This window comes from Amaranthus tricolor, chromosome 10, assembly GCF_026212465.1.
Source record: "Amaranthus tricolor cultivar Red isolate AtriRed21 chromosome 10, ASM2621246v1, whole genome shotgun sequence".
Classification (NCBI taxonomy): domain Eukaryota; kingdom Viridiplantae; phylum Streptophyta; class Magnoliopsida; order Caryophyllales; family Amaranthaceae; genus Amaranthus; species Amaranthus tricolor.
Window position 1 is genome coordinate 191,262 of NC_080056.1, and position 22,783 is coordinate 214,044.

The following is a 22,783-nucleotide window of genomic DNA, read 5'->3' on the forward strand; positions in this document are numbered from 1 at the left end:
AGCTTAATTCTCGGAACTGAATCCAAGATGTGCATTGAGTTGAACAATTGCACATTTAACATATATATGTGTAAAATAGCTTATGTGTGGGAAAAAAATTAGCTTGAACAAGTTTGAGATGCATATTTACATTATACAACTTTGATATGAAGTATATTTTTTGAATTAAATTTCATATTTAGATTACTTTGACATAATACTACGTGCTTGTACATAGAACATGCAACTAATCAAATAAGATAATATAAACTCAAAATATCTATACGTCAAACAGTTTAGAAAGTACTCAAATTAAAGAAACTAAAATCACTAGATTGACGACTGTGAATGAAGAACTAATTGCAGAAGTAGAGTACGGACATATGACTATATGAGGGTTTAGGATCAGTGGCACCTTTCTCGTATTTTTTACTTGCCTCATTTAGATTCTTTACTTTGTTTAACTCAACCTTCACAATAAATATCCTTAATTCTAAGAATTAAAATTATCAAATATTTATATTACAATCAATATCTACATAAATATAATTAAATTAAATGGGCTATTTAATTATAATTTGATGTTTGTGGGCTATGTGCATCGGTGATTATTTGAAGCCTTTAAAATGCCGAAAAAAATATAGGCGGCACATTGGCAAGTCAGTTACAGTTTTCGCACAGTTTTGTTATCTCTGGCTTCATGAACAACCAAATCTTACTCTTTAGTTCCATAGAATTAAATAACATTAGATATCTCTGGCTTTTGCCAATAAACTAAAAGCTCCAATATGTTTCTAACAAAAAAGCCGGTGAAACCAATCAGGTGAAGTTCATCTTCCAAATTTCTTGGCTGGTTTGCCACTTTTCTTGCCATTTCTGCTGCCACTTTTCTTGCCCTTGTTCAAGTACTTCTGAATCTCCTCCCCTTCCTCATCATCCATCTCTCTTCCTCTCTTGTGCCCTGAATCCTTGGTTTTCTGTGAGTGAAAACAAATTGAGCAGTTTAAAACACTTCTTAGTCATGAAACACCAGCATACATTTCTCACTGAATTTTAAGATGGGTGAACTTCTCAAGGTGACATTATTTTTCATTCGACCAGCACAAACACGTCAAATTGACATAAACGTTATCGAGAATATGAAAATAATTCAGACAAAAAAGTTCCATGAGGTAATTTTATCAAGGCTCCCTCACATGACTCGAACATATCCCAGAGAACAGCGTGGTTTGATGACTATAATCCGAAACAAATAATACGGAAAACAAAGGTAGCTAGTAGCTACCAAGCATCAACTAAGCTGGCCCTCAGCCTCGCCAAATCTCAAAGTTGCTGTATCAATGAAGTTTTGAAGTCATCATCATGCAAAGTTTAATATAAGTTATATCTATTACAACAGTAAGTTGAAATCATTTGCTAACATATATGAGCCTGCTCAGACAAAGCAATCTAAAGAAACCACAAGCATTGTCCTCCATTAAAAGCTTAATTCCACCCCTCCAGGTTTCCAAAATACCACTTTCTTTTCAGCACTTGTATATCACATAACTTTGCCTATAAGTTACAATGTTTGCAATGTGCACGATATCAATCCACACAAACTTCCCCGTGTAAACTAAGACCAAATCAAAAAATTCTACTTTTGTCACAAGGAGCCTCTTCCTAGTTGCCCAGTCACCCAACTTTGGAAAACACCCATATGCTAGTCATCTCTCATCTACTCTTTTATTGTCCTATTGTCATAGCAGTTTTTCAAAAGAACTTCTACACAAAACATAAAAAAACAGTCTAGTTACAACTCATTAAAGTTCAGTCTATCCAGAAGATCAAGGGTCAGAAATTAACACGTTGAATATCTTCTAGCTAGCATAAACAGGAAGGCAAACATAACAAGACAGGGAACTGAAAAATCATCACTTTAAAACAATAGAGAAATCAAAAATAACAGTGTAAACATATATACCATATTTGCGATCCTTTTCGCCTCAGAAACACGCTCTAACATGATCAGAACTTCCTCTTCCTCGGCAGGGTGTTTTGGTAACTTTTTGCCTGTAACTCACATGATTAACAAAGACCACAAAGATAAAGACTGCATATCACAAACCTCAAAATGCTTCTCACCTATCAAATTCTCTATATGGATGAAATACTCGAGTTCGTATTGATTTACTAATGAGATGGAAACCCCTGACCTTCCAGCCCGAGCTGTTCTTCCAACCCGATGTATGTAATCCTGAAATCCATAATGGCATCGTCAATTAGATGCAATCGAAGTATACTAACATCTTTAAAGAATGTTTATCTGGGGGATCTTTATAATCTTTATGGATGAAAGCTTTTGGATTTTTGAAGAATGTTTATTTGGGGGATCTTTATCGAACTGAACTAACGGTTATATTGTAAGTACTTTCATGGATGAAACTTATCCCTTAAGTACACTTTGGATTTTTTTGTTTAATATCTTTTCTTAATTAAAAAAAGATGAGGTGCTCACGTAATCCACTTATATTGACAAGAATGTATTAAAAAATAATGCGTTAGATCCCATAAGTATAGCTAACTGGTTAGATAGGACAAGTTGAGAAGAGGTACTAACATTTATATAACCAAAATATATTAAAAAGAAATATTGGAAGTTAAATTGTCAAACCTGTTGGATCTCGACCCATGATTTGTTAAAAACAATTAAATATTATCCCGTCATAACACAATTATATTACATAATGAATGTACGTAAAGTCGTAAATAGGTATAGCCGATGAAGAATGAGAACTTGCTAATGGTATACAAAAGATAGTAAACGCATATGATCATGCAAGATTTTTTTCATGTGTACAAACCTAACATCCACTCAATGATAAGTGAATGCATTACTAATCAATAGTCAATATAATAGTTGTATACCTTATTCATCCTCATCCTTTTCACATGTTGAAATAATATTTATCTCTAATATCAATTTTAAATTGCACAAGATTGTTTTAATATTGAAGAAAAATCCATAAAATATCCAATATTATTGAAAATTGCAAAGGATATCCCTGCAATTATGATTTCTAATCCTGCGTCAAATTCTGCTTTTAGAGTATTTGATGAAAATAGAGTCCGTCTTGCTCCCCATATTACACAAATGTGATTGCAAGAAAAATTATAATCAAGCTGATAGAAGAATTAAAGGCCCTTGTCACATAATAATGTACATCCCAAAATTCCCAATACAAAAAACTATAAAAACTTAAAAGAAAAAAAAAGAATTTGGAATGGGAGAAAGTTTTTAGGTTTTGTTTCATTTTAATACATAAAAACTCTTGCGTGGAGAAGGTATTAGAGTTTAATCCAATTTCATTTACTCAAGAAAGGAAGCTGCCAATACTCTATTGAATCTACTTTCTCTCTTTTTTAAGCGCCTCTTCCATAGGGTGCATCAATAGACAACCACACAATTCCTATTATAATAATTATAGCATATCGATTTTGGACGGGATAGTTGGAAATCAAGGGATGCCACAAGTTCTCTTTCCTTGTAAGTCAGCTTATGTCTTTCTTTTCTCTCAGAATAAAGCCCCTTCATTTTCAAGTCAAAGACTTTACCGATTCAAATTGATTATTCACGCGATTTGACCCACAAACGAGAACAGTAGAACAGTCAAATCAAATCGGGATTTGCTAGGGAAGTGAGCGATCATGTGACATAGGTTAATCCATCAAGGATCCATATAACAGCATAAGCATTGGAGATTTGGAGGAAAAGAAAATAGGCATAATTCACGGAACTTAAGACTACATACAACATGCAAGAAAAAACTAACCTTGGAATTAGCAGGAATATCATAGTTAATCACCATATCCACTGAACGTATATCAAGACCTCTACTCGCTACATCAGTGCAAATGAGGATATTGCATTCTCCTGCTTTGAATTTGTTGAGTGCTCCAAGACGTTTTGCCTACAACACAAGGAGAATTTATTTTAGAAAGGACAAATATGATATAACTAAAAAAATATAAGACAAATATATAAAGAAATAAATATTAATAGTACTTATTTTTCATAAAAAAACAAGCAAGAGTACACAAGTAGGAAGCAAACCTGAGTCATTCTTCCATTGATTGGAACAGCCCTTAAACCAAGATTTCGGAGCATGACAGATAAAATAAGAGTTGCACTACATGTACGAGTGAAAACCATTGCACTTCCAGACATCTCCATCAGAATATAAACGAGATAACACTCCTGGGTATATAACACAGCATACAACATATTGAAATTCACTAGCAAAATATTATCTCTCCCTTGAGTTTGCCCCATATTCCATAAACGTATATGTTTGTGTTTTCCCCTATTATTACTATGATCATTACGTCGCATCTCTATCTATCCAATACACACTCTTTCTCCACCCACTCTCGAAAAGGCAAATTAAAAAGAAAGTTTTAATTAAGGGGCAAACTCAAGGGGTGTGAGAGCAAGAAAAATAGCAAAAAAAAAGTTTAAAATTTCACAGGTAGAAAACAAAGTAATATACTAATATGACCTTAAATCAGCAGAAGTAACATAATATCTTAACAATAAGACTAAGCATGTCCCATACAATGGATTAAAAAACACATAAATTACAACACAACCGCTACAACCCAAGCACATCAACAATGTCATAGCCAAAACCTTAACACCAAACAGATAAATCAACAAACAAAGCTACAAACAAATTTATCCTAAAACATACCTATTGACCATGATTTAACCCATGGAAATTACATTATCAACGTTTTCACTCAAAAACGTCCTAATAAGTTATAACTAGTGGCGAAACTTCATTATCACCCTTTTCCCTAATACTCCTGTCCCATTTAATTTGCACCAAATTTCTATTTTAGGTTGTCCTACTTACTTTGCACCCTTTTTTCTTTTAGCAATGGTCCCCACAATTCTCTTTTAATCTCATCCATAATTTCATTCTCTATAAATTTCATCAACTCATTTTCTCACCTCATTTGTTATTTGTCTCATTCAACTACAAATTAATATTTGCACAATTGCACCTTTATAAGAGGTGTAAATCAAATATGAAATATGGGACATATTTATATGATGACACCTTTTAAGTATCATATAATAATGGGTTCGGCAAATAAAATATAAAACGGGCTCAAAAGGGTAGAGCCCTCTAGATGCTCTATGACCCTACCCGGCCTGTTTATAATTTTGTTCTTCTAAATTTCCATAGAAAATACACATGTATTGTGTAAAATACCTTATAGCTTAATTACTTGTTTTTGTCAATTATAATTAGACTATTGACGATTATAATTCCATAGTAATGTATCATGATTCAAGCGAATAATAATATTTATAAGGGACATTATATATGATAGCAACGACCTTTTGCAAAAGGTCAATTGTAGAAAATCTTAAAAAAAACTCCACAAAATAGCATTGTACTTTTAGAATTTAAGTTGTCGTAACAAAAATGCCCAAAAAACGTTAGAATACACGTTAAGTTGTGAAATTTCTTTTTTACCCTTGTCTCCTTCATCCATGTACTCCATCTTCTCCATCTTCACCCATGGTTGTAAATAATAATCTAAGATACGTTGTATATTCTATCAAAACCAAGATACCCAGTAATAATTCATTGAATCAAATAACCAAACAGTTTGAATGCATTACCTTAACATCATCAGGTTTAGAATAGACAAATAAGAAAAACCCCACAACAAGTCCAATTAGTAAAGCAAATGAAAAAACCCAAAATTCCTACTAAAGTACTCAAAAAACTCATCTCAATTTCTTCAAGATTTTGAATATTTCTTATTGATCAACAAGAAAAAGATCATTCACTATGATTAAAATAAAAGATTTTTTTGAATTGGGTTTGGTGGAAATAGTTGGAATTTGTTAGAGATATTTGAAAGAGTTATGAATGCTTGGAATTTCGTTATCAGGAATAGCCACGAGTTGGCTTGTTATGGGTTGATGGTTTCCCTCTCGGTCATCTGTTTGAATCCACAAAATGGTTTTCTTCATAGTTAATACACCAACCAAATACTAAAGAAAAGAAACCATCTGAGCTAAACATTAAACCTACAGGAATCCATTCTCCCAAAAAAAAATTTTCCTTTATCAACCCAGAAATGAAACTACAAAATTAATTAGAACTTAGCTAACATTTGATCAAATGTCTAGAAACAGAGCCAGAAAATAGACTGTCAATGGCATATCATAACAGAAGACCCAAACAAAAACTGATGAAGATGTAAACAAAACAAAATGCAATTCACATACACATTGCTCAAACCACGATTCTGAGAATAACCAAAAATGTTTCAAAAACAAAAAGCGAAAACATTTACAACCATGGATGAAGATGAAGACAAGGGTAAAAACAAAATTTCACAACTTAACGTTTAATCTAACATTTTTTGGGCATTAATGTTACGACAGCTTAAATTCCAAAAGTACAATGCTATTTTGTGGAATTTTTTTTAATATTTGCTACCACTGATCTTTTGCAAAAGTTCGTTAATAGTAATAATAGTAATAATAATAATAATAATAGCCCGTTTATTTTTATAAATAAAGGGCTCGTTTAAAGACCTGCCAATTTAATGCTCGTCCCGTTCAAAGCTTGCATATCTAAGGGTTGAATCCTGTCCCCCCAATGGGCCTCGACCAATACTCTAGTCACGGTATAATAAAATGAAAGAACATAACTCTTCACATCCAACACTGATTTGAGGCTTTTGTGTTTGATTCATACAATAACTACTCAATTTCTCTTATACTCCAATAATACTAATCAAACATGTTGCAAAACATACTCTCATATTGTCGTTCATCAATTATCAAAGCCAAAACAAGAAAGGAAGTCCCAGAAATCCACCAGATAGCTTCTCACTCATTATATAACAATCAAGATATTCAGAAGGAGACAAACCTTGTATTTAGCCGGAACAAAAAGATATTGCTGCTTTAAAGTGTCAACAGTAGAATACTTTGAGGCTGCCTCAATCTGAAAAAAGATAAATCATTAGGGAGAATGAAAATGTACAAGCTTTAGAATATCTTTTTCACATAGCTCATCAGAATCTCACTTTAACTGGATTCCTTAGGCATGCCCTTTGGAGCTTCTTAACCTGCAAAATTAAAGGCATGAAAATAGATGAGAGGAAAGAGCCTCATCTAATCACCTAAAATATAAAATAGAACCTGTACTATCTTTTTCTTTTTCCCATACAGTAAATTAAGAAAATTTGGGAGAACAAACAAGTGAAAGCCACATCAAGGATAGGTGATCACAAATTTTGACACCCTGTCCCCTATCAACTTAAATTTATTTCCATTCACTTTCTTTCTTGTCACTAAAACTAGTTACTACAAACTATCAAACATGATGGACAAAAGATGTAATGACTAATGAGCATACACATCTTGATTGCATAAGTGGTATGTCACGTACCTTTTTCGTCATAGTGGCGGAAAATAAATAAGTCCTTCTTTCAAGAGGAATAACTTTCAAAATATCGTCAAGAGCTTTCTCAAAGTCCTCATTTAACAATCTATCTGCTTCATCCAGTACCTGCAATTAGTGAAAATCAATCATTAGTACACATGCAAACTAGTTGTCAAATTAGAATTAAGAAGCAATGATACTAAATGAAAACATCCGCATGATATGATACTTGCCTATTTGCAAGTTGCACCAAACATGAAAATGTAAAATTAACTCATAAGCAAATTGCTCCATTGTTTGGCAAAGATCAGCGAGATATAAACTCTTACTGAAGAATGTATAAAACTCCAAAACAAAATACAAAACTCTGACCTATTTTGCCCATCAACTTCATTCAAGAAACATTGGAATGAACCAATAATGTTAATCGAATAACATTGTAAAGAAACATCAAGTAAAGCATGAATACCAAAAATTTAATTGAAATAAAGAAAACTATTGGTATAAGACATGCTCCCCATCAAATTATATTGGTGTCTGTTAAAAGTAGATCCAAGACGCTCTCTGGCTCCTCAAATCGTTAAATTTCGAGACATGAGGACATTGTACAGTAATTTGGACACATACACGACAATATTTACATCTTTGTGTAAAAAGTAAGCATAGTATGAACTAATGTTTAAAAAACATAAAGAGCTAAATATTATAAGGGAAATTCTACATAGTAGCAATCAATTTTAAGGTAATGCGAGTGGTAGCATTTTTTTTTTAGTTAATTCCACATGGTAGTAGCAAGGTTTTAGATTTATAGAAGTCATTGCAAATTAGGTTAAAGTTAGCATTGTTCATTAACTCTAAGGTTTTATAAAGTTTTTTCCTTTTTCAGTTATGTTAATAAATCAGACCCTTGAACTCATCCACCCAGACCCTTCCCCACAGTTCCCCAACTCACAACCCCTTCCCCAGTGCAGTCGTTTTTCCTTATTGTTCCACCATTGTACCCCCAATACCCACCAAAAAAACACCACCCTCAACCTGAACTTACACCCCAAAACATCCTTCATCCAAGGAGCTACCAGCATCAAACTTGTTTTTCAAAGTGGGTTAAGCAGCATCCAGTTCGAGATGGAGGAAGGGATTGTTAGAAGTGGTCGAGTTTTTTGGCGGATAATGGTGCCTAAGTTGTAGCGTTTGTGGTGGCTAAAGTGATGGTCGCGATGGGTGACGAGGCCGGTTAATGTTGGAAAACATGATGGTTACGTGCGAATGGAGGACGCAAATGGAAGGGGTAAGGTGGGTAAGGCTCTGTGGTGCTAGGTGTGCCCCAGTGCACAAGGGTGGTGGTGGGTAACTTGATGGTGTTGGGTGGGGTTGGGTTGTTTGGGATTTTTTTTCTTTTTTTATTTTCAAAATACATAATATAGGCATATTTGGTTTTTCATTCATTTTTAACAAATACTTGACTGATTTTGCTACGCTTTTTATAAATGTGATACTTAATTGCTACCATGTGGAAAAAAAAAATGTTACTACTCGCGTTTACTTAAAATTGGTTGCTACCGATGTTACTAAAACTTGCCAATTTTGCCGTCTCACTGGTGGCCAGTACGCTGGATATGCATCCAGTACACTGCACCGAACATAGGTACGACATCCAAAAGAAATAGATTAGATTTGTATTGTCATGTTTAGCGTTTATGAATTTTTCAAATCCCTAGACTAGATCTGAAAATTATAGCCCCAACTTTGCAGCATCAAGGGTTGAAAATTAGGGCTTATGGTCGCCTAATTGAAGAAAGTTCACCAAATTTATCTTTATGGAAATCATCATCATTCTTCACGCCTTCTCCATTGTTGGTTTGCACTCTTTTATATATATTTAGGCAATTTCAATATTTTAAATTCTTCTAAAGTCCAATCAAGAATAAGGATGGTCAATTGATCCTACATTAAATTTTATTGACTATATATATTAATGAAATATTTTTTATATATGTTTAGGCAATTTCAATATTTTACATTTTATTCAAGAAATTAATTTTTTTGGCATATGTCAATACCCGTATCCAATACTAGGATGATGTCCTTGTATCCAAAATATTCAAAAATAAAGTACAGAATACTAAGATCCCCCCATACCCGAGTCCAAGTAGACAAAACTCTTACATCAAAAAAGGTCGATGTATACAACATTTTTAAGTACATTATTGTTTGTAATTGACTTGTATATCAAACATTAGGCCACCAATGATAGTAACTCATTTTTCTCACTAAAACCAGAAGGCAAGAACACAAAGCCCTCAATGAGAATAAAATTCAACTTAAAATAAACAAGGAATATAACTAAATTTAGCAATTGTAAGACAAATGGGTATGCATAGACATTTTGAAAACAAAAAGAAAATATTTAAAATCTATTTCCAATTACATTTCCCATATTCTCCTTAATGGGATAAAAGCAGTGACGTTAGAAAGTTGACAGTGTGTTACTATGTACACGAACACAAACTACAAATTTCTAAAGAGTTGATTGCAACATTATATACACACTCCAAATCTCCAACCATTATAAAGCCTCACAACACGCATTCCATCAACGTCAATAGTAATTTCCCATTCTTCCCAAAACCATATATTTAAACAAACGATTATAAATAATCATATATTGCACCAACATCTAAGTAATGTAAGGTCAATGTGATTTTCTACAATCATCCTTCAAGATATCAAGAGGAAACATGATCAAGGTATTGCTCAATACACAAATAGGATCATGGATGCATGCCTAATTTCTATAATACATGAAAAAAAATCATCTATGCATTCAATTGGAGCTATAAAACACGAGAACAGAGGAGAACAAAGTACACAATCCAAACAAATAAGGGTTTGGGACTTGCAACAAAATCAATATTACCAGGTATTTCAAGGAACGAAGTGAGAACCCTTTGGTATTGGTCAAATGATCCATAAGACGACCAGGTGTAGACACCTGAAAGCACATGGAATATAGATCAGATGAAACTAATAAGGAAAGAAAGAGGCCAAAAATTATAGACTCTAGAGTTGGGACTCCATTGAATTGTTTTTTCAACCAAGATAACATATACATGAATCCAATGCAAAAGTAAATCAAGTACTCCAATATCAAAAAAACAAATAAATGTTAGCAGCACATACTATGATATGCGGACGTTTGGCGAGAGCAATTTGCTGTTGGTTCATGTCCACTCCACCAACAAGCTGTAAAAAGAACTGTTAGAATTCAAGGAGTCGTATAACTTCGTCAAAACAAAAGACTCAAGCATATCAAACTATCCAATGCAAAGAAGGCCATTACAATCAAATTTTCATTGGGTACCTCAAACAAATAATCAACTCAACTATGCAACATTCGCTAATTTCATATTGTGACATGATGAAAAGCAAGCCAATCTTACCGTAGTAGTTCGTAGTCCAATGCTAGCTCCTAAAGCTTCAAATTGCTCAGCAATTTGGATTGCAAGCTCCCTACATCATATGCACATCAAACAATACTATATATGCTGAAACAGAGAACCCATTAACTCAAACCAACAAAACTTCATCTGTCTAAAAAATCAAAATTAAAAAAAATAAGGGGAAATTGTGAATAATAATACAATCTATGCTCAATCCGCCAAAAATAAACTCACCTATTATTTATTTTTTAATAAACCCACCTAATGGGGTTCATTGCTCATAGCACTCCTAGATTACCTGCCACCGGTTAATTATCAAAAAATGAGTTTGCCTTTAATTCTTCCACCCACATTAACTCATGCTCTCTCTTCCACCATCATGAACTCAGTTTTTAACTCCCTTAATTAAAGACATTTTCTTAAGACACATTAACAACTGAATGGGATTTTTAAAGGCAATAAAACTCCATTGTTGTTGCTGCTAACGAGTTAACCTTTCACTCTCTGCAAAATGGTAAGTAATTTTAATTCCATTGATTTTTTTGATTTGATTACCTTCAATGTTTATTTGAACATCTATTAGAATCATGATGTAATGCCTCATCTTTTGCTATTGGTATGTAATGTAAACAATGTACTAATGTAAGTTGGATTCTATTTTTGGGAGATGAATGGAAGTATGCAATGTTGAGAATTTTAAATTTTTTGATTACTTTAAATTGCATAATGGCCTGTAATGAATGGAAGTAATGCAAGCATAATGACAGATGCTACAAACAAATGCAATAAGTAAAAAAATCAGAAAATCCATTGATTACTTCTTCGAGCAAAATAGTACATCATGATTTTAAAGATGTTAATGGAGATGGAGTACATAAAAATGGTGAAAGTTGGAGTACATTACAGGTAGAAGAAAATGCAGTTGAAGGAGGTTAAAATGTCAAAAAAAAAAAAGTTCAAAAATAAAAAGAAATTTTAACCGTTTTTTACCGGTTATACACTTGCTAGGAATGCTATGAGCAATGTACCCAATTAAGTAAGTTCATTAAAGAATAAATAATAAGTGGGTTTATTTTCGGCGGATCAAGTATAGGTTGCATTATTGACAATTTCTCCAAAAAATAAAGTGAAACTGACCGAGTAGGTGAAAGAACGCATCCAAAGAAGGGCGGAGGTGGGATGGTATTGAGTAACGACTGAATTATGGGCAATGCAAAGGCACCCGTTTTACCAGACCCAGTTTGAGCAAGCCCAATGATATCCTTTCCTGTTGATTCATCCATAAACCAAAAAACAACGAAGTTAGACAAATTCAATTAATTAACAAAACTCTAAATTAAAATAAAACCCTAAATTTAAAAATTAAAAAAAACCTAGATTAAAGTAAAAAGCCCAGAAGTATTGACCATGAAGAGCATGAGGAATGACTTCAGATTGAATTTTGGTAGGAGTAGTCCATCCTAATGCACCACAGGCTTCAATCAACTCCTCGCTTACACCAAGTTCCGTAAATGATTTCACTTCTGCTTCATTTTCTTCCCCCATTATGCTTTGCTCTGCAATCCTGAGAGAGAGACCCCAATGGTAAAATCAGTTTTAATGTTTCGAAGATTAGGGTTTCGAAGGTTAGGGCTTCCACAGTCGTAGTAGCGTAGGGTTTTGAAAACTCTTTATTAAGAATAAGTTAAAAAGGGGAGTTGAGTATAATTAGGCGTTTAGTAGTATAGCTAAAGTTTAGTCGGTTTAAACTCAAAAGTAGTTATATAAATATAAATATAAATATATATATATATATATATATATATATATATATATATATATATGTTTAAACTCAAAAGTAGTTATATAAATATAAATATAAATATAAATATATATATATATATATATATATATATATATATATAGTTTTTGCATTAAAATGTTGTATTTTTACAAATAATATTTTAATATTGAGAATTTTAGAATAAGAAAGATGTAAGTGTTGGGATTTAATTTTTTTTTTCCAAACAAGTCTAAAAAGGAAATTTTAATAGTTTATTTTATTGTTGATTTAATTTTTATTTATTTATTATTTGTTTTGAAAATCTAATATACTGACCTTTTAGTTTAAGACTCAAAATTAAATGAATTGTTATGAATAAAACAAATAGAAATATTAAAGTATATTTAATTAAAAAGAATTGTGACTCATTATCGTCATACTCAGTGTATTCCGCCCACTGAGAACTATGAACGGGATCTGAAAAGAAAAGGACGGCGGCAACTCATATGCATAAAGAAGAGCGTGGCCAAAGAATTAAGACTAATAAATAAAGAATATTTTATTTGGCATATCATTAGATTTCCTCATGTTACTCATACCTTTTGGGCGAGAGCTTTTATGTTCACTTTTAACTTTAGTTCATTTCTTTATAAGAATAATTAATTTCATTTCTTTCTTACATGCTGAAATTTAAAAATATGTTTTGAAATTTAAAAAAGTTTAACAATAGAACATATCAAATGGACACAGATATAGGATAGATAGGAATAATTAATTTTATTAATTTTTAAAATGTGTTTTGAAATTTGATAAAAAGCAACAATTGAACATATGAAATGAACACAAATATTTTGACGTAGGATATAAAGGAGAGCACCTCCAAGTCTGCAACTTGCAGCTCCTCAATGAAGAAGGTACCAAAGGATAGTGTTGATGCCAAAGAGGCATGTTTATGCTATTTTAAACTATTTTAGGATTGAAGTAGCAACTTAGCAATAAGTTCTATAATTAATCCCATCTGTGCTGATTTCAGAAAAGAATATAATGAAACACTCGAGACTATACTTCCCGATGAATGACGATGATCCACAAAACCCTTTCGCCCTATGGCCATTCTGCTTGCTACTATACAAAACAAAATTACGCTTGAGTTTGACAAATTTGCTTGCACATTCTAAATCTAATCAAATAATTCCCTATTTTTTCCATACACTCCGGGATGATCATTTTCAACTGCTCCATGTTGCAAACGTTCACCCTGCTCAATGCATCTGAATTGGATCTCCATGTTCCTTGCGGCACTAATAACGTGATAGAATGAAAAGCTGCCTACGATGTTATTCCTCTCAGAATTTAGTAGATGTCACAGAGTTATATGACCTCAGATGTCAAAATCAAAGATTTCTTTAACTCCAAGATCCAGAATCAGTTATGTTTGACTCCATTGCAGAAAGATTACCGAAAACCTCACTTTCTAATCGGCTATGTAATTTTTCCATAGTGTCTTCTGGCGGGCATTTATGAGCAGGATTTTTCGCTGACATTTGACAGAAGCATTCAGGCCATGAATTGGTGTAGAATGATTCAGGTGATATACGCTTATGGGGACCACCAAAGCTTGTCTTTGACATTACACTCCTCACAGCTTCTTCAAAACCAGCAAAGTGCCCCTTTTCTCGGTCAATGAAAATTGGGGCAAGAGCTTTTCTGTCCGGCCTGATTATAGTTCGAAAGCCATAGTAAAGGCGGTGCCCTAGGAGATTGTTAGCAAAATTGCTTGGGCCATCATAGGTGGTCATGAAAATATCTGCAAGGAGGCAAACCATGTAGTCCACAGCTGAGCCCAGCAAACCCCTTGTGTTCTTTCCCAGCTGTCCTGATGTATCAACAGTACTATGGTTTTCAAGATGCGGGAAAAGGGACCGAAAAGGTTTCATGAAACGTTCACCACCAAAAAGGTCGCCAGCTGCAAGGTAGATCCTGGTAGAATTATCAAAGCCCAAAGCACGTAGGATAAGGCCAACCTACAACATGAAGATCGCTGAACTGTAGTTACCAGAAAAGGCTAGAAAATCAACTGAAAGGTTCTTCCAGAAAGTGATGAGTTACAGTCAGAAAAAGCTAAATAATTCATTCTTTAAAGTAAAAATTACAGTTTTACTCAATAAGTTTGGCAAAGCTTAGCAATCAGTAGAAACTTGATGATATGTAAATTATATAGACGAACCTATGTCACCAAAAGAAGTTTTAACCAGCAGCCTCTATATTGGACATAGGCATTTTACTCTGATTGCAATGAAAAACACCAACGTATATACATGTGGGAGTGCTTTGAGTTGTAATCGTGAGAAAAGAAGACACTAACAAGAATACTCAACAGGTTACACATTCCATTACGAATGTGATCCAACAAATTAAGCAACTGTTACTCTGTTCAATATAGTTGTCTTTTGACTCTGTATCACAATATAGTCTTTCTCATTTGAGTTTGAGGCAAGAAGTCTCAGGAGTGTCAAAAAGAAGGCTTCTCTCACTCAACAATCAGGAAAAGACCAGGAAAATGATCTCAGATTTCTTAGCTAATCTTTTTACATAAATTTCAATCATCAATTGCAAACTTAGATCACAAAAAAATGACTTTGGGTTTATCACATACCTCTTCTGGAGTCAACGGACATTTTCCAATAGCTCGTCTCTCATCATAGACTAGTTTTTTGGGGGCAAAGTTCTTTTCCCGATAATCTCTCAATACTTTTTGCTCCTTGGGGGTAAATATATCAAAACACCTAGAAAATTTGATCCAAAATTGTAATGAAGACTATAACAAATAGTCTCTAGGTGCCAAACATTAACAGCAATAGTTGTTTGTCCTACAACGAATGTAAAAAGTCCTTTTTGCTCTTTTAAACACATATTTAAAACAATAAAGGCAATATGCATTCATCAACAAAAACCTACTCTAAGTAAGGAATAGAGGCAAAATAACAGAGATGAGAAATCTCTCAAAATGATATTCATCTTGTATACAATTTCAAAAATTAACACAAAAAGATGACTTACCCAGCAAATGCCAGCATATCCATCTCAAAACGAAGATGTATTGCCATGAAGCGACCTTGTGCACGTAATCTATTCACAATTGCATGGCTTAACTCCATTATATGCGGCTTAAATCTCAGGGCATGATAATTGACTCTACACCTTAACCTCTGGTATTCAGGATTATCAATTTCCTCAGCTAGACGATGAGAAAAGGGAGTGAGATAGATAGCACCATGCTCCTTCATCTTCTCCAAAGCAACATTTGTATACCAACTGATGGGAGCATCTCTCTCAGGGCGCATCTGAATAAAAAAAAAACGCAAAACATGTATGAGAGTAGCATACACATTACTGCTTTAGATTTCATGCAAACAAACTACAAAACATACCTGATAGGCTTTTACTTTTTTTGTTTTTCCGTTTTTACGAATCTCTGGAATGCTCTCTACAATATTCACATCATACCTCAATGTCCTGATGAAATGCTCCACATCATAGATGCCTTGAAACCCACTACAGACACAAGAAAGAATCATTACATGGAAAAAAGATGTGTTTCATTTTTTGAAAATTCACACAACAAAACCAGAGAGGAAGCAGCATGGAAACATACATAAGCATATGGTAAGGAAGAAGAAAGGATGAAAGAAAACCCTTTTCATCCTTCCTTTCTTTCTTTCCGTTATATACTTCAAAAAAGAAAGACATGAAAAAACAACCTCCTTACCTTTCCCTCTTTCATTAGCCCAAGCAACGGAATACCTTTTAGACATACTCCTCTACTCATCCTTTTCCTTTATTACTTAGATGTTCTGCTAAATAATAGCACGAATAGATATAAGAAAGAAAGAGCAATCAAGTATATACCTGTCATCATGCCAAAAAGAATTGGCATCCAGCTCAGGTAATACTAGTGTGGCATTCATGATTCGAGCAGCAAGAACAGCATTACAAATCTACAGAAGTTCAGAACAAGAGAAAGTTGGGTAGGTAAAACATTATAATGAGTTCAAAAAAAGTACTCAAGATTACGTAAGAGAATACATTGTGATCAAGGAGCCAAACTCACAATTGTATTGATGTCGTAATGAATAAGCAATCAAAATATGTACAACATTTGAATTCAACGACACAAGCACTAAACCCATCCAATAACAAACTTGCAACAGAAAATATCATATGATGGCATAACCAAACCTTTTATATCATAGTATGATAGTAATAAAAAATATGATGAGAACTTGTAGTTAGCACCTTCAATTTCATGGAAAAACTAAAAGCCAGTACAAGTCATTGGTAATGTCTCATTTCAAGCCAACAGGAGAAAGACAAAACCAAGAAAATGCTACGAGAATCTTAGCAATCAATCAGTTAGGAACCTAAGATACCTGGCAGTAACATACCATCTTCCTAAAACTGCATGGAAAAAATCAAGTAGCTCATAGCCTGATCAATTAGTCTATTACCTATTTTCCAAATGAACACTAAGCAATTTAACTTTTTTATGTATATATTTCCATTCGAACCTCAACACTGCTATCCGAAAGCATTAAAATGAACCGTGAGTTAAGATAAATATGTGAATGACAAAATTTACTGGGCAAGCAATCGCCAATTGGGGGGGAGTATTTTTAAAACATGTTTCGAGTCTTTTGACTCTTTAACACAACCTAGGGCTTGCAGAAGTAATCAACAAGAAAATTAAGGAACATATGCAATTCCCAAAAGGGTCATAGACGAAATTCAGAAAAAAAGAAAGTTATTGAAGGAACTTACTGCACTCCTCTGCTGATTCAGGCCACCATTGCATCGAACACGCAGGTAACCATTAGTGTGAGTCGGAGGTGCTGCAGCATTGAAATAGAAGTGAAAAGGAAAGCGTCAGTGTGAAAAACAAAATTAAAACCTTAAAATGATAGTAGTAATCTAAGTATATAGCTCATCTCGCAAGAAAAAGAAGCTTACGAGACCAATCAGAACGAGGTGAAGAAGACGGCCTCCAGCCATCAGAAGGCGCAGTTTGCCAAAGTTTCTCCACATTGACCTGACAGATGCAGCAGCATAATTTCAAAGTTCCAGCAACAATTATCATATAATATAATGAAAGAAGGAAGCGTTACTTTTAAATAGCGCAAAATTAGATTGCCAACATTGCCTGAATCCTCAATTTTTTCTCTAAAAACTTTAAAATAGAAGAAATCCTGCTCTTTTGGAAATTTTAATTTTGTGCCGAAAAATTCAAGTTTGAAATTAACTTGCGGAGCAGTTTGCAGATCAGTAGAAAGCAGAAATCAACAACTTTTAAGGGTTTAAAAAATCCCTAAAGCTACTCATTAACTTCCAGCTGAACTTTAGTTGTTCTTAGATGTTTTAGATGTATACAATCAAGAGAGTATAACAAATTTTCTAGTGGATTTCATGGAACCTAATATTTCTAATTTTCGCACAAACACACACTAAGAGATAGAATAATCCAAGTCAATATGACACATACTAATTTTGCAAATTATATTAAGGAAATAAAGCAGTTACCAGTTAACTATTCATGTAATTTGTTATCACTTTGCAAAATCTGTGTTATTAAGGACACTTCCTAAATACTTGTATCACTTTCCAGCAACTGCCGTGAAAATCATAAACAATCCCAGCGAACACAACACAACTAAACGAATACTTTGAATTCAGAATTTAATGTTAGACAAAAATCAATCACTTGAAACTGACCTCAGTTTTAGTGGTAGATCGGATTGTGGACCTCGAAGAAAAGAGAGAGAAACTGCAAAAAACAAGGACAAATGCGGCAACTGCAAGCTTCCCTACCATTCCCTTCATTCCTCCACTCCACTGTTTCAGTTGCCGTCTTCGTTGTCCCATTTCTCCAGTCCTAAACGTATAGTTGGAATTACAGAAACAGCTTAAGCAGAAAATACTAGGAGATCTGAACCAAAAAAAGTACATTCATTGATGCGCTAAAATACCTTCTCATACTTTCGATTGTGCAATTTCGCGCAGAATTCAAGGAGATCGAAATCAAATGCAGAAATCCTGAACGAACAAGTTGGGTGAGCTAGCAGCTAGGTTTAAAGAGCGTCGGAGAAAGTGGGGATACAAGTGAGCCCGGGTAGGAATTGGCGGAGAACCGATGCGTGTTGTCGGTGCGGTGGTGATCTCTGTAATACACGCTCTTTTAGACGCGGGAACTGAGAAATAAGAGCGTCGCTCGCTGTGCCAAGCCGAGGCGCATGGGTTAGTTTTTGGTTCTAGTTGGGTCTAGTTTTTTTTTTTTGAAGAAAGTTGGGTCTAGTTTAAGTTAAAGTTTCCCACTAAAATTCTTATTTAACCGATTCTATTTTTGACATTCATTATTTAATCTAAAATTATAATGGTTTTTACTTTAAACTTAATTAAGATTCAACAAATATTTTTGGGTTAATTTCATTCATATCATAACTAGTAATTTAATATGGAATATTAGGGGCATAAACTCACCTACTATGAGTTTGATTGGGGTATAGTTTGATTGGGGTATTTAAATTTGACCTGATCGATTGAAATGGAATATAATTTGACTCGATCCTATGGATGAAAATGAAACTAGAATTGAAAGATATTTACATACGCATAAGTTTTTTTAATGATCTAACCTAAAATGTCATGCCCAAAGCCAGTCCAACACCTCAATGTACATTTATAAATTAGACCCCTTAAAATCAAGAATGATTAAAGGTCATATAAAATCACAGGGAGAAGAGCTTGTATGACTTGAGTAATGTTATATTCATCTTAATATCTCTTTTGGGACCCAAATGAGAAAATTTGAAAAAAGTAAGACAAATAATCAACTTAATTCCAAAACTAAGCTTCGTAAAAACTTAATTCCCAAAATAAGCGTCCGTACATCCAAGCCTAGCCTCGGATAAAATCGCTGTTAGTAACAGCGAAAGAGAGAAAAAAAAAAAGAAAACCCCAAAGTTGTTGTTAGTAACAGCGACTTTGAGACTTTATATTTTTTTTTCCTTCTTCCTCTTTCCAGTTTCCAGTTTCACAAAACCCTTCACGAGATTTGCTTCGTTTTTCCTCCATTAAAATCACATTCAATCCTTCAACTAAAGTCATGAAATTCGAAATTTGTACCACTAATTAGTTCTGTAAGCTTCCTACATCGACGTAAGGTATTTTTTTTGTGTTTTTTTTCAATTTTAGAAAAATTAGGGTTTATTTTTCAATGTTGGTTTTGCTGAATTTTAATCAAATTTTACATTAATGTAGGTTCATAAACTTGCAATTTACTAATTCTTGTTGATCTACAGCTTATTGAGGTACGTTTTTATTATAAATTTTTTTATTTGGTGTTGATTTTAAAATGTATGTCATGTATAGTGGTCGTTTACACTTAAACTCTACGAATATGTCGAATGTAGTTGTTATTCGAATTTGATCTTCATAATTAAAAGTTTGTTCGAGAATTTGTTGTTGAATTTAAAATGTATAGTGGTCATATATTTATGAACATGATGGTGATGTTGATTTTGTATGTGTTGTTGTAGAAATGGATTCATTTCGTGTGACTGTTGTATGCTTTTGGAATGGTTCAATTCGATCAACTAGTAACAATGTTAAGTATGTTGGGGGAAGACGTAAACTGTTTGCATGCAATTCATACATGGATTTGAATGAATTTAAACATTTTATATGTTCTAGGATTGGCATTGACACTACAAGAAGTACTGTCAATTTAAGTTTTAAGTACAATCTTAGTGGAGATTTGTTAGCTTTTCCGCTTGAGGATGAGGAGGCTATAGATGCAATGTGGGTATATTCAATGTCTACCCCTAGTCCTTCTTTAGAGTTATATGTAGAAGAGATACCCCTAGGGAATCAAGATATCAATGTTGTGGAAACAAATGCATTCATGAATATAACTCCTTCTGCTCCTTCTCATACGCCCTTCCCTACCCAAGAAACCCAAAATCCCTTTATGTCATCTTCCTCTTATCCTTCTAATGAACCCAATCAAAGTCAATTTCAAGTCACAAATGATGATACTTGTAACTTAGAAGATACAAATGAGCCTTGAGATGATGTTATTAGTGAGAGTAATGAATTCGTTGAAGCTCCTTCTGAGGATGATGTGGGTGTTGACGAGGAGGCTCTAGCTAATGACATGACTTTAGAAAACATTCCAACAATCGTTGCCCCTACATCCTATGCACTGGTTCCCCCTCTAGATGAACACATTGAGGACAACTGTTGAAGGTCTTGGGATTGTGATACAACCTACACCGACGAAGGAGAGTTTCAAAAGGTTATGGATGTTTGATAACAAGGATGCCTTGTTGGACGCTGTTAGATTGTATCATATTCGTAGAAACGTTGAGTACCGAACTGAGACTTCAAATCAAACCGTGCTCACCTTGAAGTGTAAGAGAGGGTGTGGTTGGAGGCTTAGGGCTAGAAAGAGCTCCTATTCACCATCATGGGAGATTGTTACATATAAGGGGAAGCATGGGGGGTGTGTATTAAGTACTGAAAATGCGTCAGCTGGACACATTCATTTGACATCTTCCGTGATTAACAATCTTATTAGAAATTGTGTTGCTCAAGATCCATCAATTAAGGTCTCTGTTGTGCGTCAAATGGTAAAAGACCAATTCGGTGTCGAAGTGACCTATAAGCGGGCATGGTGTGCTAAACAGCAAGCCCTTCTATCCATCTATGGTACATGGGAAGATTCTTATTCTCTTCTTCCACGCTTCTTGAAGGCACTGCAAATTTCAAACCCCGGGAACGTAGTTGAGTGGTTCTTTAAGGAAGATAATGATGTCGGTGTGTATGTCCGTCCTAGTATTAGAACTTTCCAACGCGTGGTTCTTTAAGCAACTTCAATCGTCAAATGGGTAATGTGAAGTTGAAGAAAATGTATGGTAGGACTGCTGAGCAAAGACAACCAAATAAGGTCGTCGAGGGATTGAAGGCCATTGGTGTTGCTAACCGAGAGGCTCTTTTTTGGATTGATGAAGTTGGTGATATGTGCAAATGGTCAATATGTCATGATGGAGGATATAGATACGGTGTTACTAATACCAACTTAGCGGAAGTATTTAACAACGTGATGAAGGGTGTACGTTTCTTGCCCATAACTACTCTTGTGGAGTTCACCTTCTATCGTGTTAATGATTACTTTGTTAAAAGACGGGAGAACGCAAATGCATGGCTAATTGGGGGAAGTAAGTACACTTCACACGCGACTAAAATTATCACTCGTAACACCGAGAAGGCAAACTACCATGAGATCATCGCATTTGACTACAGACGAGGCCTTTTTCAAGTTAAGACTGGACGCGGTAATAGAGGATCCGCTAAGGGTGGTAACATACAAAGTGTGGATATGAGAGAGATGCAATGCACTTGTAACAAACCCTCCATATATCACTTACCTTGTTCTCATGTTCTTGCCGTATGTATTAAACGACACTTATCCTACGAGCGTTTTGTGGACTTCTGCTACACGACCCAGAGCTATGTCAACACATATGAATCCATATTCTTTCCGTTGATTGATAAGAGGTCATGGCCTCAATACACCGGTGTTGAGGTGCTACACGATCCAGATCACATGCGTGGATTAGGAAGACCTAAGTCCAGGAGGATCACGAACGAAATGGACGAAGGATCGCGGAGACGCAACGCTTGTCGACGGTGTGGTAGTGACGGTCACAACACTAGAACTTGCACGTCAAGGTAAACAGTACCTGTATTTGATTATATAAACGTTAAAGATTATCAAACAAATAAATAACATAAGTAAACAATTTAAGTACTTCTTAATTATTTTTAGAATACATAACGCTTACTTATTGTTGAATTGCAGGAGAGATGGATCTAGCAGCTCCAGGCCCGCTCGACCCTAGTGTCCTTACGATGCAGGCGAATCATTACAATAGTTTTTGTATATTTTGAAGATTAGTGACATTTTGTATATATTCAACACTTGTACATATTCAGAATTTGTAACATATTGACTTTTGTGTATACTTTGTAATATATGTGTACATGTATATATTTTAATTGTATTAGCAAACGTTTATTATCGTTGTCTTGAT

At 34.2% G+C, this 22,783-nt stretch overlaps 2 protein-coding genes across 2 annotated transcripts; both read right to left on the minus strand.

The window, feature by feature from the left end:
* Nucleotides 1-336: 336 nt before the first annotated feature.
* LOC130825937 (DEAD-box ATP-dependent RNA helicase 10) lies at nt 337-12,612 on the minus strand. The gene is made up of 13 exons (XM_057691389.1): nt 12,283-12,612; nt 12,014-12,143; nt 10,877-10,946; nt 10,617-10,679; nt 10,354-10,428; nt 7,443-7,562; nt 7,078-7,119; nt 6,921-6,995; nt 4,073-4,216; nt 3,792-3,929; nt 2,104-2,215; nt 1,943-2,031; nt 337-956 (listed from the first exon to the last, which is right to left on the minus strand). The coding sequence occupies exons 1-13, from the start codon at nt 12,419-12,421 to the stop codon at nt 810-812; spliced, it is 1,344 nt and encodes a 447-aa protein (XP_057547372.1). The 5' UTR covers nt 12,422-12,612; the 3' UTR covers nt 337-809.
* A 1,008-nt stretch (nt 12,613-13,620) lies between these two features.
* LOC130825935 (O-fucosyltransferase 1) lies at nt 13,621-18,994 on the minus strand. The gene is made up of 9 exons (XM_057691388.1): nt 18,659-18,994; nt 18,405-18,564; nt 17,646-17,724; nt 17,457-17,527; nt 16,548-16,636; nt 16,070-16,193; nt 15,699-15,982; nt 15,295-15,424; nt 13,621-14,662 (listed from the first exon to the last, which is right to left on the minus strand). The coding sequence occupies exons 1-9, from the start codon at nt 18,664-18,666 to the stop codon at nt 14,045-14,047; spliced, it is 1,563 nt and encodes a 520-aa protein (XP_057547371.1). The 5' UTR covers nt 18,667-18,994; the 3' UTR covers nt 13,621-14,044.
* Between the last annotated feature and the right edge of the window lie 3,789 nt (nt 18,995-22,783).

Bases quoted from the DNA above. Each gene is read 5' to 3' on its own strand.
- LOC130825937 (XM_057691389.1), bottom strand. From the start codon at position 12,421: ATGGGGGAAGAAAATGAAGCAGAAGTGAAATCATTTACGGAACTTGGT. The intron at 12,144-12,282 runs GTCAATACTTCT...ATGAATCAACAG, and splicing joins CATTCCTCATGCTCTTCATG to GAAAGGATATCATTGGGCTT. The intron at 7,120-7,442 runs GTACGTGACATA...TTAATTTTGCAG, and splicing joins CCGCCACTATGACGAAAAAG to GTTAAGAAGCTCCAAAGGGC.
- LOC130825935 (XM_057691388.1), bottom strand. The intron at 16,637-17,456 runs GTAAGTTCCTTC...GAACTTCTGTAG, and splicing joins TGAATCAGCAGAGGAGTGCA to ATTTGTAATGCTGTTCTTGC. The intron at 16,194-16,547 runs GTATATACTTGA...TTGTGTCTGTAG, and splicing joins TCTTTTTGGCATGATGACAG to TGGGTTTCAAGGCATCTATG.